This window comes from Pomacea canaliculata, linkage group LG10, assembly GCF_003073045.1.
Source record: "Pomacea canaliculata isolate SZHN2017 linkage group LG10, ASM307304v1, whole genome shotgun sequence".
Taxonomy (NCBI): domain Eukaryota; kingdom Metazoa; phylum Mollusca; class Gastropoda; order Architaenioglossa; family Ampullariidae; genus Pomacea; species Pomacea canaliculata.
The window spans coordinates 6,551,927-6,567,389 of record NC_037599.1 but is presented as its reverse complement, the minus strand read 5'-3'; the positions used below and the strand labels follow the sequence as shown (position 1 = coordinate 6,567,389).

General features: G+C 38.5%; 3 protein-coding genes across 3 annotated transcripts; 1 reads left to right on the top strand and 2 right to left on the bottom strand.

Annotated features, from left to right (window-relative positions):
- Nucleotides 1-1,613: 1,613 nt before the first annotated feature.
- Nucleotides 1,614-5,279, bottom strand: LOC112573319 (cytochrome c oxidase subunit 5B, mitochondrial-like). Its single transcript, XM_025253562.1, has 4 exons — nucleotides 5,122-5,279; nucleotides 4,258-4,346; nucleotides 3,790-3,889; nucleotides 1,614-1,955 (listed from the first exon to the last, which is right to left on the bottom strand). Exons 1-4 carry the CDS (start codon nucleotides 5,237-5,239, stop codon nucleotides 1,852-1,854), a joined length of 411 nt encoding a protein of 136 aa, XP_025109347.1. The 5' UTR covers nucleotides 5,240-5,279; the 3' UTR covers nucleotides 1,614-1,851.
- Nucleotides 5,280-6,953: 1,674 nt separating this feature from the next.
- LOC112573836 (2-oxoglutarate-Fe(II) type oxidoreductase hxnY-like) lies at nucleotides 6,954-11,237 on the top strand. The gene is made up of 4 exons (XM_025254474.1): nucleotides 6,954-7,444; nucleotides 7,841-8,095; nucleotides 8,472-8,846; nucleotides 9,136-11,237. The coding sequence occupies exons 2-4, from the start codon at nucleotides 7,843-7,845 to the stop codon at nucleotides 9,561-9,563; spliced, it is 1,056 nt and encodes a 351-aa protein (XP_025110259.1). The 5' UTR covers nucleotides 6,954-7,444; nucleotides 7,841-7,842; the 3' UTR covers nucleotides 9,564-11,237.
- A 462-nt stretch (nucleotides 11,238-11,699) lies between these two features.
- LOC112573837 (hydroxylysine kinase-like) lies at nucleotides 11,700-15,253 on the bottom strand. Its single transcript, XM_025254475.1, has 5 exons — nucleotides 14,758-15,253; nucleotides 14,233-14,371; nucleotides 13,875-13,967; nucleotides 13,555-13,642; nucleotides 11,700-13,235 (listed from the first exon to the last, which is right to left on the bottom strand). Exons 1-5 carry the CDS (start codon nucleotides 15,189-15,191, stop codon nucleotides 12,679-12,681), a joined length of 1,311 nt encoding a protein of 436 aa, XP_025110260.1. The 5' UTR covers nucleotides 15,192-15,253; the 3' UTR covers nucleotides 11,700-12,678.
- Between the last annotated feature and the right edge of the window lie 210 nt (nucleotides 15,254-15,463).

Here is a 15,463-nt window from a genome sequence, read left to right as displayed (position 1 = left end):
GAATACTCATTGGCAATCAATGTCATCGTACAAATGGTGACCTAAGCGATGCTTTGTAATCGTGATTACTGAAAGAAATGTGTTTAACTTTCAGGGATTTTCTTTTTCGCTGTAGGTTAACTTTGTCGCTAGAATGTTTGACTCTTCGTTGCCTCGTGGTGATGTAATGAAAGTCACGAAGACTAACCCTGTAGACATTCAGATTTCTTATAAATTACTCTTCTGCCCATCCCTTGAGGTTTTTAAAATCACACAGAAATGAATTCAACTCGCCGCAGAGATTAACGAATGGATATATTGTTTATCGTGGTGATGTCATGTCCTTACTTGGTATTCATGACTTGGGTCTAGGAGCGAACTTGCTGATTCATCCAGGGTACTGTTGGGCGATGGGCATTGTTTGCAAAAATGTTATAGTCATACCGTCGTAACCTTTTATATTAAATTATTTCAAGTAATATTGTCAGTAGATTGTTACCAGTGGTATTGTAATACTCAGAATGAAGATCTTAAACTGAATATTTTTATTGTGTATGTGGTAAGAGTGGGGTTTAATAGGTACAGTATACGTTCGCGCATTTTGTGATCTTGCATGACTAGCTCCATAATTTTCAAACTACCAGATGGAAAGAAAATTTTGTCTACTTTTAAACACAGCAGCTTTCCAAAACTATATCATACAATTATTTCGATGTGAGGTCCACCCGATTAAGCTTTATCATTATCAAAACAAAAATGGTGAATGCTTTTTCAGTTTACTATGTGCTTTCATTTGAGATGATCAATTCATTGCCACCTAAAAAAAAAAAACTTTATAAAATGTGCTACAAGCTTGTTTACCTTGAGGTGTTTTGTTCTGCATATGCAGATGGAAGGGAAATAAGTTTTTGAGATGTCGATTTTAATCTCTTACATGAAAGTTGTTTAGATCTAGAATGTAATTGGTGTTAAAATGGTCGTGCTGGAGATCAAATCCATTTGGTCTTATTTTCCCTTCTACTAGGCATCCTTCCTTAAACAAGGGCAAGTTGTTGTCCGAAGGCATGGGAAAATGGTCTATGTAGTTAGTGTCCAGATCCCACATGGCTCTTTTGTTAGTTTATAGGGCATATTTTTCAATGTTCCTTTAATTATGGCAGCATCTGTAGTCACAGACACCAGTTAATAACAGGAGACAAGGCACTAATCCTAGATTTACCAAGGCAACAATACACTTGTTTCACAACTTCAACTGCATAATCCCAAGGTGGTAATGTGAGAGCAAGCCAATGCCCAGGGTCAACATGGGGAACTCGAAAAACGTTTCCAAAATTATAAAGTAATGTTCAGATGTTTAACTCCTGAAGCGGTAGTTATAAAGCGATAGCAAAGGTGCCCTGGAATAAAGAAATAGAAATATCTAGATACTGCTTTATAAGTTTGGAAACGACGCTCTCTTTCGACGAGTTCCCGTCACCCTAGATATACTCTCAATTCATAACTATGGTTCCTAGGCTGTGATGTAAATATGTGCTTCGGTCCCTAGCCCACGATTTGCTATATAAATATGGTCTTACTGGGGTATGCACTTATTTTCAGATATTTCACAGCAATCTTAAGAAGGCAGAAGCATATTCAAATAACCCAACAAATGTTTATTTTTCATTTTTTGTTGCAAACTCTTTTACACAAAAGAAAAAATATCAAAGTAAATTCTAATGGAAAAAGTGATTTTCGCTCTTCTGGACATATGAACAGCATTAGCAACCTAAGTCTTGTTCTCAACATTCAGTCCAAAAGCATCACTTGGTCTTCCTAAGATGTAGATGTAACAAACTGAACAAAGTTGTCTCGTTGAGTTTTTCAGAAATGTTAGTGTTTAAGCTCCGACAGCTTAAACCAGTAGCCACACTCACACCGTTTGGGTTCTCCCTTGTGTAAGTACATCCAGTTTATGCTCACTGCATCCTCCTCGCCTGAAAAACATGGAGAAATAGTCAATGAATGCCAGCTACTGAAAATGTACATTCAGTAATCTTTTGCAGGTAATCATGCATTTTCTTCAGAGTATGAAAGCAAGTGAAAATTATGTACTTTTTATCAGTAACCAAAAGAAATGACTAAAGGTGGGGAGCAGGGGTTGGAACTAATTTAGTTCTTTGCCATTGTGGCACATAATGTGATTTTCTCTTAAATCAATTTTTAAAAAGCCTTTGTCATCATTATTCTTTACTTCTTATTAAATGTACATGCAGATGTTCAGTTAATATGAAACTGGTGCCACTGCCTGAGAATTCATTCAGACTTGGTCAGTCTTGATCTAATTTTGGTGTTGGGATGATACGGTCACAGTGGGATCAATTTGGCAGGTGTGGTTTAGTTTGAGATTACACACTTCGAAACTTTGACATACAAATAGTTCAGATACATTTTTGTTGACAAATGCATACTTTGACGTTCAATAAATTCATTTTTGACACCTACTCACACCAAATTTTACATGCCGACACAAAAAAATTTGCTATTTGAGCCTTGGTTATGCACACATCGATCATTTTAAGCCTGGTATGTTGCATATCGATGGAATTGGCATTTATTTCTTAATCCCTTTTATCAATGAAGTACCTGAGGTATAATTAGCTCAAAAACTATTTCAAATTTTGTCTTTCAAACATCGGCGACTATTGGCTTATTTAGAAATTTCCTGTGAAACTGTGTGATTGGATTGGTTGGTACCTCTCGCGATAATTATGTCTATTCATAGGAACAAGGCTGAAAATTTGTTGTTTTTCTATACAACATTTTTTTATCTTTTCTATTTGACAGAATGAGCTGTTCAGAGAATACTAAACTTTTTGGAATCACCTTACTTGGTTTCTAAAAACAAAGTTCACTGTCAAATAAATGGCACGATCAGATGTCAATCATAAGGCACAGTAATGTGCTATGAATTGTTTTCATAAGTATGAACTCAGAAACGGTATGTTATAAAATCTCATATATAAATTAATAATCATCAAACAGTGTGGAATATGTGCTAAATTTTTAGTAGTGGAGAGCATCAGCTGAATAGTGGATACAATTTATTCATACCCTAACGTACCGAGACCGATATGACAAAAATAAACTTTCATTCTTGAAAAGCTATGTTTGGGTTAAATTACATAATAGAATGACCAATGATTTTAAATTAAGTTTTTAGGTATCTGTCACAAATTAAACTTAAATGAATTAGAATTTTTGGCTGTGGTGTGTTCACTTGAAAAGTTAAGTCTCAAGATTGGTTAAACCTACAGTAATGAAATTTTGTAGTCTTAATCAGACGTGTAAAGAATTTACAATTATAAGCATTGGCTTTTTGATCTAAACATTATTTTGGTTTTTGAATTTATTTTTTTTTGGCTGTTGTTTTGCACAAGCTTGAGGATATCCACTTTGACTGTATAGACCTCAAGTCTTTTAAAAATACCATGCTTGCAAATTTAGATAATAGTTTGTACTTTACAAAGACACTAAAACTAGTGTACAATCTGAAATAAACTACTGTACATTTTTCAATAACCTGAAAATAAAATTTTCAAGTCTTTTATTGTTCTGTATCATAAAAACAGTAAAAATCCTTACAACAAAGAATTATATTTTTGCAGTACCACTTCAACGTTAAGGGAGTTGTGCCCCAACTCAGACCCAGACTAGTACTAATTAGGACACCAGGTACTAATCCTGAAGTTTTTACTACTACTGATAAGACAGATTTATATGGCATAGATGTTTAAGTTGTAATATATAAACTTTTAAAATCCAACTTACATATACAACCAACCAGTCGCTTCTCGTACATAGAAGGAATTAAGGTAGGTTCATCTTTTGTTCCCTTTGCCCTCTTTTTCACATTCATTTCGAAAGGATCCTGGAATTTCAAAAAGCAACATTTAAAATATATTCAAACTTGTTTGTAAAAGTATTTCTGTCGTAACTGAATGCTTTCTATAGTTAAGCTCAGTAAACTTAAAAAGCTTGATCAAATTACAACAGATTTATCAGCACCTTGAAAATATCACTGTTTCTGGAAATGTCCCAACAAAGATGTATCTCAACTACATGCATCATAAACTGTTGTAAAGGTTAGTCATCTTTCAATGGTAGCCATCTTCATTTTTCAAAAGCTTATGATGTAAATGTTAAGCAATGAAATATAACTTTATGGACTAATCATAATTTTTGTCAACTACAATCTTTCAGTTTCAAATGAACCATTTTCTTATCATAGAAATATACCTCATTTCCTGCAAGTTTAGCTAACAGCTCAAATCGTTCCAGGCCAACTGAATGTCCCAAGGTATCTGGCATTGAAACTTTATCAGAAGCTGCAATAAAAAATAAATGTCTTTATTCTCAAAACATTTGTTTCTTAAGACTTCTGTTAAGGCAGTACTAGTACATGTGTGTGAGTATATATATATATGTGTGTGTGCACACTTCTCTGTGTGCATAGGTGTGTTATTTTAGTCCTTATACTCCTTGAGAAGCATAGGGCCGCAACAGTTTAGGTGTGTGCATGCAACTTACTGATTAAAGTACATATGTAAATGATCATAATTATTGTAAATATTTGCTTTAATCCCAAAATGTAAAAAATATGCCTTCAGATATATTATTTGTTGGTGATTAACATTAACCAACTAAAACTTGGGCAACAACATTGTATATATAACAGACAAATAAAGACAAAGATTAGCACGCCTGCATTTAAGAAGGCTTTCAGTAAATTATGTCAATTATTCTGCACATCATTTTGAGGTGTATAACAAATTAGTTGCTGCACAGACTGTAGATAACATATAGTCTATGGTTACTGCTACAAGTATATTAACCTTCACATGTCCTTTAGGTAAGACACCTAAAAGCAGGTACAGAATGCAACATTAGCCGACGACCTATACAATAAACTGTTCGATTAAAGATCTTAAAAAACCTAAAGTTATCATTGTCTTCGATTTGCTGTAGAGTCGTGTCAGTATGGGAACTTCATTTATAAATTCGATCGCTCCTGAGACGGCCATTGTCAAATCCAAGGAAGTCACGTATGATGTTCCATTAAATGAGATTCGAATTACTGAAGCATAAATGCATCAATGTTACCAATTTTTCCCTTCTGGTGATCAACAACTCCACCACCACCAGAGGCTGCTCTAAGTGACTGGACAGTCATGGATCGGCGGAGGGCACCAGCACTTGTCCGAAGCAATGACGCCGCCATCTTGAAATAACAGGTTTTCTCGTAGAATCTCGCTTGTCGGGCAAAGAGGAAATATCTTATAATATATATTATCTGTATTAATTACAAGTTTCATATAATTTATTTTAAAGCAGATTATAGCATTATTTGTGTACTATTTTATTATAATAAATCGCAAATATGATAAAGCCTATTCAGCACAGTCTATGTGACGTCATGAAATCGCGCATCGAGGTCAGCTACCTGTCGATCGTTCAGTTTGGCCACGGACGTTTGTAGTTCGGCCATACCGAGAACTGGAGAAGGCACTTCTTGATCGCGACCGCTATGACACAGTGGCGTAGGATACGGAAGGGGGACAGCCGCCCTCTCATAAGAGATATACTGAGGAGGCAAGAATGTCAACGTCGTTCATAGTCAGCACGAAGTTCTTCCCTCCCAAAGACGATCGAACGTCTTCCTGTGATAATTGTTATTGTTGCTGTATTAATTGTAGGGTACACATATATCAAAGCGAGATATAATGCATGTATGTTTTCTTTCTTCTACATCTTTATCTTCACTGCACATGCAAAAGTGCATATTTAATTCATGCAGACGAACGAAATAATCCGGTAATCGACTTTGACAACTCGATTAATTAATTGGGCCTCTAATCTTTGCCAGTCTTGCGCTTGTACAAGCTATCAATATTTATACCTTCAGTGAAAAAAAAAATTAACTGAAACCACCCAAATGTTAACTGTATTTTATAATGGTACAGATATATTTCTATTTACAAATCACCTTCTTATACTCTCTCTTTCTCTGTCCCCAAAAAATACTGTTTCCAGTTTTTGGGAGGGCATCATGAACTGCAGCAATTTTGGTGTAGGCGCGCCAGTCGGGCTTACTCTATGTCCCTTCCAGTAGGTCATGTAACTGACGGTCTGTCCACTCGATTTTGCTCTTACTATAACGCTCTTTCTGCTTGCCTCTTCGACGTTCTCCTTCCACCCATCCCTGGAGGAGGGTCTTGGGCAATGTACGGTACGTGTCATTTTGAGTGACATGCCCAAAACCAAACAAGCCTAATTCTGCCTAATAACGATGGTCAGCAGAGGTTCCTCTGCGAAAAAAAATCGTTTGAATTCTGTATTTATGTTTCTTAATGTGGATCGATCGAGCAGTCTCCGAAGACATTTCATCTCCAATGTCGATCGGATCTGAATCTTTCTTTTTGTATAGGGTCCAAGCTTCGCAACCGTACACTGTACAGCAATATATGGGAACAACCTTGCAGGGACTTGTACAGCTTAAAACTTGTTTTTGAAACTGATACTCCTGCTGTCCCGTATCTCATTCACGGATTCACCCTCGCCAACATCATGTTGCTGTGATTCTTTGACAAATGTTCGCTAAGCAACTGCCATCCCTATAACTATACTGTTGCGTAAATGATTGTACCTTTCTATCATGTGGCCTTAGTTTACAGGCTGTAAATTAAGTTAGTTGCTGGCTCGGCGTAAAACACTAACCCCAGCCCACCTTCCTATCCTCATTCTACTGTTCGCGACCGCATGTCTCCAGTCAAATTGATTGTGAAAATTTTATTTCCAAGTTCTAAGTTCCCTATTATTTTAGACTGTCATCGTGTATGCTTTTTCGGGCTATTTTGATATTATAATAATCGCCTATCCTTCATTATTTAAATCCCCCGCTAACTGAAGACAAGAGATAAAACTTTTCATCAAACTCATCCCACAGAACGAGATGACGTCTACTACAGCCTAAGATATCATCAAATATTTCACTGTCTTCATCGTTTGGTAAAAATGTATATAACAGTAAGTCCCAAAAATGATTTTAAAAGGCTGAACAAACCCCGACATGCTCTAGATCACCGATATTTTAAAATTTTATCTCCACAGCATCCAAGTAGTCCTGTTTTTGTGATTCACCGGTCATCCTTGAGTGTAGTTTATCGCAGAGGAAAACAGTCTCATTTAAGTCAAACGGAATAACGTCACATTTCTTAACTTACATAAACACGACTCTAAAGATAACGAGTCTGAGGCAGCAAAATAATCTACTACAATGTGAAGTAGCAGTTGGAGTTCGCAAAAGTACGGCTACACGGTCAATCGTTCTGCTCCTGCGCGTCCCGCCCCCTTTCCTCCGTATTTAAAAACAGAAGAGGATCCTTTTCAGCGACACATGAAGTTGACTTCTCGTAAACTAACGCAGGTATAGTTTGCACTTTTTTTTCTGATTTGTTCACAAATGGTTTATTAAGACCGTGAAGACAAAGTCGTGGTTTATTTGTAATTTAAAACAAATAGCGCTATGATGAACAAGGAAGAGTGGGACTTCCAGTATCTTCTCAGTAGAAGACGAAACTAATTATATATATTATTAATAACAGCCGAGGATACGACAAGGCATCTGCAACGAAAGTTAACACAATAAACACCACTGAGCCAGCCACGCGTGACGCCCATTTGTAAAGTGAATTTGCGCAGAAACAACAGAATTCGAACGCCGCTATTTCTGACAGGCAGTCAAATAGGTATTTAATATAGTGCCATAGTATAGTTTGATTAAATGAAATAATAATCGAGTCTTATAAATATTTTTTTTAAGTCATGGCGGCCAGTAACATTGACCTTCCAGTCATCGATCTCAAGAAAGCTCAGGATCCAGCGAAGCGACTGGATGTTGCCCGGAAACTAGTGCACGCTCTTGAAACGGTGGGTTTCTTGTATATAGACAATGCAAAGGACCTCGACTCACAGAAGCTCATGACAAACACCCGATGGTTCTTTTCGCTGCCAGACGAAGAAAAACAACAGCTTTCCAGAAGGCAGTGGAACCCTTTCAGTCGAAACCGTTACAGAGGTATGGTATTAACTACCATAATAATCCCGTGCTGTCGTTCTCGAAAATTAGGGATCACGTGACCTTTAAAAAAAACTGATACTGTACATAAAGGAACTTAAAGGACTAGAATTAGAAATGCAGAAAATTCAACCGATTATTTAGCGAACTAAAAACGAACTTGTAGTCGTTTGGTGGATTACTTAAATTGTAGTCTGAGTAGACATACAAAAGGGGCGCAAGAAAAATCAACCCCTTTGCCACAAATAAGTCAAGGGAAGAGGAAAAAGAATACATGACTGAGACACAGAATGAAATAAATGACAGTTTTGTTCACGATAACTCCTGTCAGACATTGGAACTGTTCCACTGTAAATGAAAACTGTCTTGTTGACAGGTTACTTCCCCCTGCAAGAAGGAGAAATTTCGTACAAAGAAGGTTTTGAAATAGGCCAGGAAATACCCCCTGATGACGACACGATCCATCCGTTCTTCAACGAACCCAACGTTTGGCCTGCAGGCTTGGAAGGGTCCCGTGCGTTTCACTCCGACATGGTCGAGTACTACTATGCCGCCACGCACTGCGGCGCGGAGATTCTGCGACTCGTGTCACTGGGCTGCGACCTCGGCGAGGAGTGGTTCGAGGACATGTTTTTCCCTAACAGTCTCTCCACCCTACGGCTGCTGCATTATCCGGCACGGTACGGCGACGTCCCGGACGAGGCTGTCGATGACGGAACGGTGCTGTGCTGCTCTGAACATTCTGATTCAGGTAAGAATTACATCACTACCGCGTACCACCACGTGACGACGTACTATTCCTTAGGCGAAAATAACGATGATGATGAAGAAGAAGAGGAGGAGGAGTCGTCGATGATAACTATGAGATGAAAACGTAGTCGCTCACATTTAAGAAATCGGGGTGCTCCAGAACAAACAACCATACGTTGATCTTGCACGTTATGCGGGTAACTTGCTCTTAGGTAGTTTAGATCGGAGCTGAGAATACCAGAATGCAACCGTTATTTCAAGTTCACGTAGCCCCTACATCTTGGTTACAGGGTTCGTCACTCTGCTGGACACGTTCGCGTACAAAGGTCTGCAGATCCGGCTGGAGGGGGGCCAGTGGCTGGACGTGCCGTGTCGCCCGGGCTCCCTCGTCATGAATATCGGCGACATGCTCTCCGCCATGTCGGGCGGGCGGTTCAAAGCTACTTGCCACAGAGTTGTCGACACGGGTGTCGATCGCATGTCTGTGCCCTTCTTCTTCGAACCCAACTACGACGCAGACATCAGTTGCATCATGCCCTCCGGCCCCGTGGCGTCGTCGTCGACGGCAACGACGTTGCAACAGTTCTGCGGCAAGAAATCCAAAGTTGCAGGTGGCACACAGTATGGCACCTGGCTGATTGAGAAGATGCGGAGCTTTGCCGAGTACCGGGACATCCTGAGCGAGTTTAAATTTGGCTCGTCGGGTTCCAGAGCCTGAGATACCGCTAGGAAGTCTTACAGCAAGCGCTGTGTGCTAGGAATGAGTGGATGAGTGAGTGGGTGCGTAAGCGACGAATGAGTGAACATATCCCCCTCTCCCTTCAGAGTAAATAAACCTGGTTATGGTTGAAGTTTTAGAAGAAAAGCTGATGACGATGTCAATAGGCCTTTTGGATACAAAATCTAGCTCAGTTTGTTTTTTTAGACCGTATATAGCCTACAAACTGTCCACTTTGACAACTGTCATTTTTGGGACTGGTCCTGGGTACCTCTCCGAACTCACTTCCATCTATACGCCCGCACGACCTCTTGGCTCATCTTCTGACACCAAGCTTCTGTGAGTCGCACTAGCTAAGACAACTTGGAACGGATTACTCGTCAGCCTTCGACAGTGATTCTTTTACCACCTTTGTCTCATTAGGATGATATTAGGACACATCTTTTCCGAACTCGGACTTCACTGCGACCCTGTCCTGACCATGAGCATGTATAACGTACGCCTGTATTTACTTTGTGTATAATCGAGTGTATGATGTAGAGGTGCGTCTCTGTTATTGTTATATGCAAGTATAGGTGCATGGCTGTTAATGATTTATTCTATGTATGACTTATGTAAAGCGCTGTGAGCAAATCTTTGGAAAGGCGCTATGTAAATCCTTATTATTATTAAACGTTTGAAACGATCGAGTATGAAATTCAACATCTTCGCGTTCACGTGTGTGTCTTCTCTTTCTCTCCTTCTCTCTCTCTCGTACACAGAATCAAGATGCCATACTGGTTACAGTAAAGGTCGTTCCCAGATCTTTTTAGGTCGCTGTGGAGTGAGAAGCTTCACTTTTCTCGAGGTCAGGGTTAGAATTATATAAAGGCGGTATCCACCTTCTCTCCCTCGCTGCCTTACCTTCCTCGACTTTTTAAATTAAGGTCTGGTGCCCATCCCCACCAGCCAGGTATCGAACCGGCGCGCCTCTCAGTTCGGATGGCAGTGCTCTAACCCCTCGATCGACTATCCTCTCCCATACTGGTTACAATGATGTGTCCTGAAGACACGCACAGTAATCTGTTTGATACCTGTACTACCCAGGACTTGCCCCCAGATGACCTAAGTGTGGGCTGGGTTCTTGACACAGTAGAGGGTTGGGAAGGTAAGGTGGTATGGGAGGACAAATGGGCATCGTTAGTCCTGTCCGATTTCTGGTCCAGGTCGATCCGAGCTGTGGATTCCGGGCTTCAATACCTAGTAACCTGCCCTTTTGTCACACAATGATAATAGTTGCAAATATGTATCAATCCGCTTCTCTTTTAAACCAATTATTCTCATTCTCCTGACCCTTTCCAAGGGATTTTTATGGTTCAGACTAAGCAACAGGTGATTTTCAAAATGAATGGAATTAGCCCTCGCTACTGAAAACAACTGTGTGTGTGTGTGTGTTCAAATCAGCTGTTTCAAATGAGGTGTTTGAACTGTATCAGCCCAAGTTGATCGATTAAACATTATAATTAGACGACATGTAGATCACGCAGAAAGTATATGTCGGTCGCTTCTGCCAAAAATCTACGACCAGCAGTAATCTTGCGTTTCTCCCACGCGTCGCCATTTCCTTTCCTATCAATTCCACCCCCTTCCTCAACCACCATCCCTCCAAAGGAAAAATAAAAAGGTTATGAATTCCGCAAACTTGCTCACACTTTTGTCCACGTGAGTACATAATACTTGAAGGTCTCCAAGTTGTTCTGGTTTAATGCAATTTTGCAGAGGGGTGTGTGTATGTGTATGAGTGATAAAGAGAGAGAATTGTCCTTAAAAGGAAAGAAAAATGAAGACTTTACCGAACTCATAGTTCGCAATCTAAGATAACACGCTAGCAAGTGCGTTGCGCACTAAGAACTTACTGTTCTAGACGCGTAGCACTAACGACCGAAAAAAGAGGACTTTGGGTTGATTAACCGTATCGGTTTTTCGTGGGCCTTTTTACACCTGTATCTCAGAACTATTCTCAGATAACTCAGTATGAATCGCTTGTTTTCTGGTTTATTTGCCTGGTGTATGTTCTTGCTCACTGGTCTAACATTTACTGTCCATATTGCTTGATGTTTTGGTTTTCTAATTAAATAATGAAAAAAGAAACCACCCCACTGCTTATCTCAACTTCTGTTTGTAAAATGTCCTTTCACTGATTCCTCTTAATGTTTATCCATCTCCTTAGTTTGCTCTAGAATCCTTATTTATAACTGACACGTAAGCAGTATTTTAAAAAAAGCAAAGAAAGATTCTAATCTCTAACTCAGCAAATATGTGTGTGTTGGGTGGGCGTGTAGGGAAATCAAATTATAGATGTATAAAAGAAGCTGACCAATAAAGGGCAATCCCGCCATATCCAACCAGTCTGGAAAGCTACTGAAGGTTTTGCTGACCCTCAAGTTATGATATGTAGCAAATCTGTGTACACACAAATAGTTGACTGTCCTTGGGCCTGAATATTTATTGTCAAGAAAGATCCAATGGTGGTGGATTATAATTTTGTAACATATTTTCACCTTTTTATCCACCAACATTTCTGTATCAGTTTGGTTCATTCTCCAATTATAATTGAATAACTAAATTCCATTCATCAATTATAAGTCTTAAAACATCAACAGATGGAAAAGATCTCAACTTATGTCACTGAGCAGCATGGATGCCTTACAATCAATGAAGCAGCTGGAAGTGGGTGTGTCCTGTAAGACTGTTAACATTTGATTGTTCCTCACAAGAAGTTTTTCTCTTAATCTGTGAATGGACAGCTTTCAATGAAACCCCATGAATTTTTTTTTTCTGGAGAGTGTAAATGACCTAGTTGCTATTATCATCATTTTCAACGTCTAAAATGACTGAATGTTGATATTTTTCTACATTGAGAATACAATCCATTAAACTTTGAAAACTATTTAATTGCAAAGTATAATATCCATGAAACATTTTTGCATTTGATTTTGCATAAACATACACAAAAAGTGACACATTTGTTTATTCAATGCAAAAATGTAAATTTGCAAGTGCACAGCATAAATTGGACTGTTTCAAAACTTCAACAATTGTTTTACAGGTCAAAAAGAACACATCCCTGCAATCCTTAGATCTTAAGGGGATCTTTAATACCATATGAACTAAGAATGCTGTTCCATATTCCATACAGTGATTTTGCTTCCACATTTTTCAATTGCTGTATTACATGCCAAGCTTCACTTGATCCCAGCAAAAGGTAATCATTTTCCCCTTCCTGCGCTTGGTACTCATATGCACTTAAAACAACATATTGGGCAAGGCTTGCTAAAATAGTTTCATAGAAAAAGGAGAACTGTCTAACTGGCTCTGCATTGATAAGCAAGTAGCCAGCAATAACATGTCCTCCAATGGATTGCATCTCGATGTGAGGGCAATCTGACATCAGGTCAGCAATCAAGCGACAGAGCTCTAGGGCTGGGTAAGAGTTACGCATGTCTTCAAAGTCAATGATACCATACTTTTCAACAACTGATTTAATAAATGATTGAACTGATGAACTTGGTGATTGAAGATTTTGTGTGAATGCTAATGTTACAGTCCTGGATGTCTCTGATAAGTCTCTGGTGGCATTAGAAGCTTCATCAATAATTATATTGTAGTCATGGAAATCTCCATGAATGATGCCTAAGGTGAAAAAAAGAAATATAAATAAAAAAATTAGAGAGAGAGTTGTCAACATTTTTATACAAAAACTTACGAACACATTTCAGTGACTGTATGCTGATTTAAATCTACATAACCAAAAACAGCGGTCAATTATCTTTCAAACAAAATCACACCTAAATCAAAGAGCATTCATTGGGCTAAAGACCTAAATAGTTTTTCATAATGCACTTAAGAAGAGAGAGGAAGTGACAAATTTTGAAGGAAATGTGAAAGATATCTGCTAAGAGACTGAACGGCTTGAATTAAAGCTATTTCCTTCATAAATCATGTAGCTCACCTTTGGCTTGACAACCGAATTTCTCAGAATTTCTGACAGCCTCAAATTTATCCAAAATGTCCAACAGGACCACTCTCTTTCTTTCATTCTGAATCAAAAGTTAACTGACATGTAACTAACCTAAATGAAATAAATCTCAAAAGACAGAAAAACATCAAATAAATGAATGAAGATAAAAGATGAAAATTCCAACTATTCAGAAAAGTATGTTATCAGTATTAGTAATATATGATAAAATATGATATCATACAATATGAATTTATCTATTTCATCTTGACATGAGTATATAGCAAATTCGTTTGTCAAGAAAAATGCAATACCTGTACATAAGGTAAATAGACTTTCAGCAGATGCATATTTTCCAATGCCCACAGATCCTCATCACAAACTTCTAGTTCTTTGGTCTCAGATGTCTGAAAAATATTAGACTGCTGCTCATGCAAGTACTATAGATAAAGAAACACAAACACTTATTCACTCACACACAGGTATGGAGGCAGTATAAGAACATATAGAGGCACATGAAGAAGAAAAACGCACACACACAATGATCTCATTTGGTAAAAAACTAATCGTGTGTGTGTGTGAAACAATTGCCTGTTTCACTAATTATATTGTTGCAGATTAATATATAGTAATTGCATGATGGCAGCAGTCTTCAGACATCAGGAGACTTGCCTTTAGAGACTCATGGAGTTTTGCCAGGAAAATTCCAAGTTCAACAAGAACCTCTGGCGTTACAAGACTGGTATTTTTTCCCAGCTGTTGTCCTGGGATGTACTTCAACAGTATGGCATGACAATTGTTCTCTTCATCTCTTTAAAAAAAAAAATTCTGGATAAGAAAATCAGCACCTGTATTTTCCTTGAGAACCGGACTAGCTAAAATGGACTTTTAAAGTTTTGTTCGGTACGGACGGTACCTTAATTTTCCTTGCTCTTTTCTAAAATACTCATTCACTGATCGAAATAACTGTTGCATGAAAGCAAGATATACAATATATAGCTGCGCGTTTTATTTCATTATTCGAACTGCAAATCCAGCAACTTATGAAGGTGTGTGTGTGCGACGGATGAGTGAGGGCTGGGTATGGGAGTGGTTGAATGTTTATAGTAAACTGATGTTATCCGTCTCTAAAAATTTGCATAATCCATATTCACAGTTAAATTATTAATGCAACACACGAGACAAATCAAAATATACCCATCGACGCCACACAGGGCAAAAATGTCTCCATGCTTAGTGTTGATCACAGCTGGGCATTGAAACCCCTCGCTTCGCAGATGCTTCGCACATTTCATTTGTTGTCGTACTTTCTCGAGAATCTCAGGTGAGCTTAGATGATTGTTCAAAATCTTTAAGATATATTCTTCGGTCTCTTTGGCTGTCCCTGCATTTGTTAGTTTCTCTAAAGTTGCAGAAGTTTCAGGCTCTCCGTGGAACGCTGCAGTGTCTAAGTCGTGTGTTTTTCCAGACGTAGGTGTGATGCCGTCGACTGCTTTTACATGAAAGTTTCTGCAATTGTAGGATGCCAGTTCCTGTACTTGTATCGCAGTTAACGAATACTGGGTCAAAAGAATTTTTCTTACATCTTCTAGTGTGGCTTGTGGTCTCCGGATAGTTTCACAGTCAGACATGATGTCTTCACTACGTTTACACAACCTTACCTTTAATATTTGACAATTAAAAAAAATGTAAGCAGCCTAAATAGTCGGTTACTACATGACTGTGTTACAACAATTGCACCACCACATGAAAGTCTTAGAGAGTAGTCTCCCTTAATAGCAGACGAATTATTCGTCTACAGTTTTAATAATCCAAGCCCGTATCTTCTAAAGCAGTGTGGCGATATTTGTGACCATAACTATAACCAAACATGAAGTAGGGTAACAATAAATAAAGTAACCTT

Excerpts from the sequence above, each read along its gene's own strand:
- LOC112573319 (XM_025253562.1), bottom strand. The coding sequence starts at position 5,239 with ATGGCGGCGTCATTGCTTCGGACAAGTGCTGGTGCCCTCCGCCGATCC. Across the intron at positions 4,347-5,121 it reads TCACCAGAAGGGAAAAATTG|CTTCTGATAAAGTTTCAATG; the intron begins GTAACATTGATG and ends TTTTTATTGCAG. Across the intron at positions 1,956-3,789 it reads GCGACTGGTTGGTTGTATAT|GCGAGGAGGATGCAGTGAGC; the intron begins GTAAGTTGGATT and ends CATGTTTTTCAG.
- LOC112573836 (XM_025254474.1), top strand. The coding sequence starts at position 7,843 with ATGGCGGCCAGTAACATTGACCTTCCAGTCATCGATCTCAAGAAAGCT. Across the intron at positions 8,096-8,471 it reads CAGTCGAAACCGTTACAGAG|GTTACTTCCCCCTGCAAGAA; the intron begins GTATGGTATTAA and ends TCTTGTTGACAG. Across the intron at positions 8,847-9,135 it reads CTCTGAACATTCTGATTCAG|GGTTCGTCACTCTGCTGGAC; the intron begins GTAAGAATTACA and ends TCTTGGTTACAG.
- LOC112573837 (XM_025254475.1), bottom strand. The coding sequence starts at position 15,191 with ATGTCTGACTGTGAAACTATCCGGAGACCACAAGCCACACTAGAAGAT. Across the intron at positions 13,968-14,232 it reads AACTCCATGAGTCTCTAAAG|ACATCTGAGACCAAAGAACT; the intron begins GCAAGTCTCCTG and ends AATATTTTTCAG. Across the intron at positions 13,236-13,554 it reads ATTCGGTTGTCAAGCCAAAG|GCATCATTCATGGAGATTTC; the intron begins GTGAGCTACATG and ends TTTTCACCTTAG.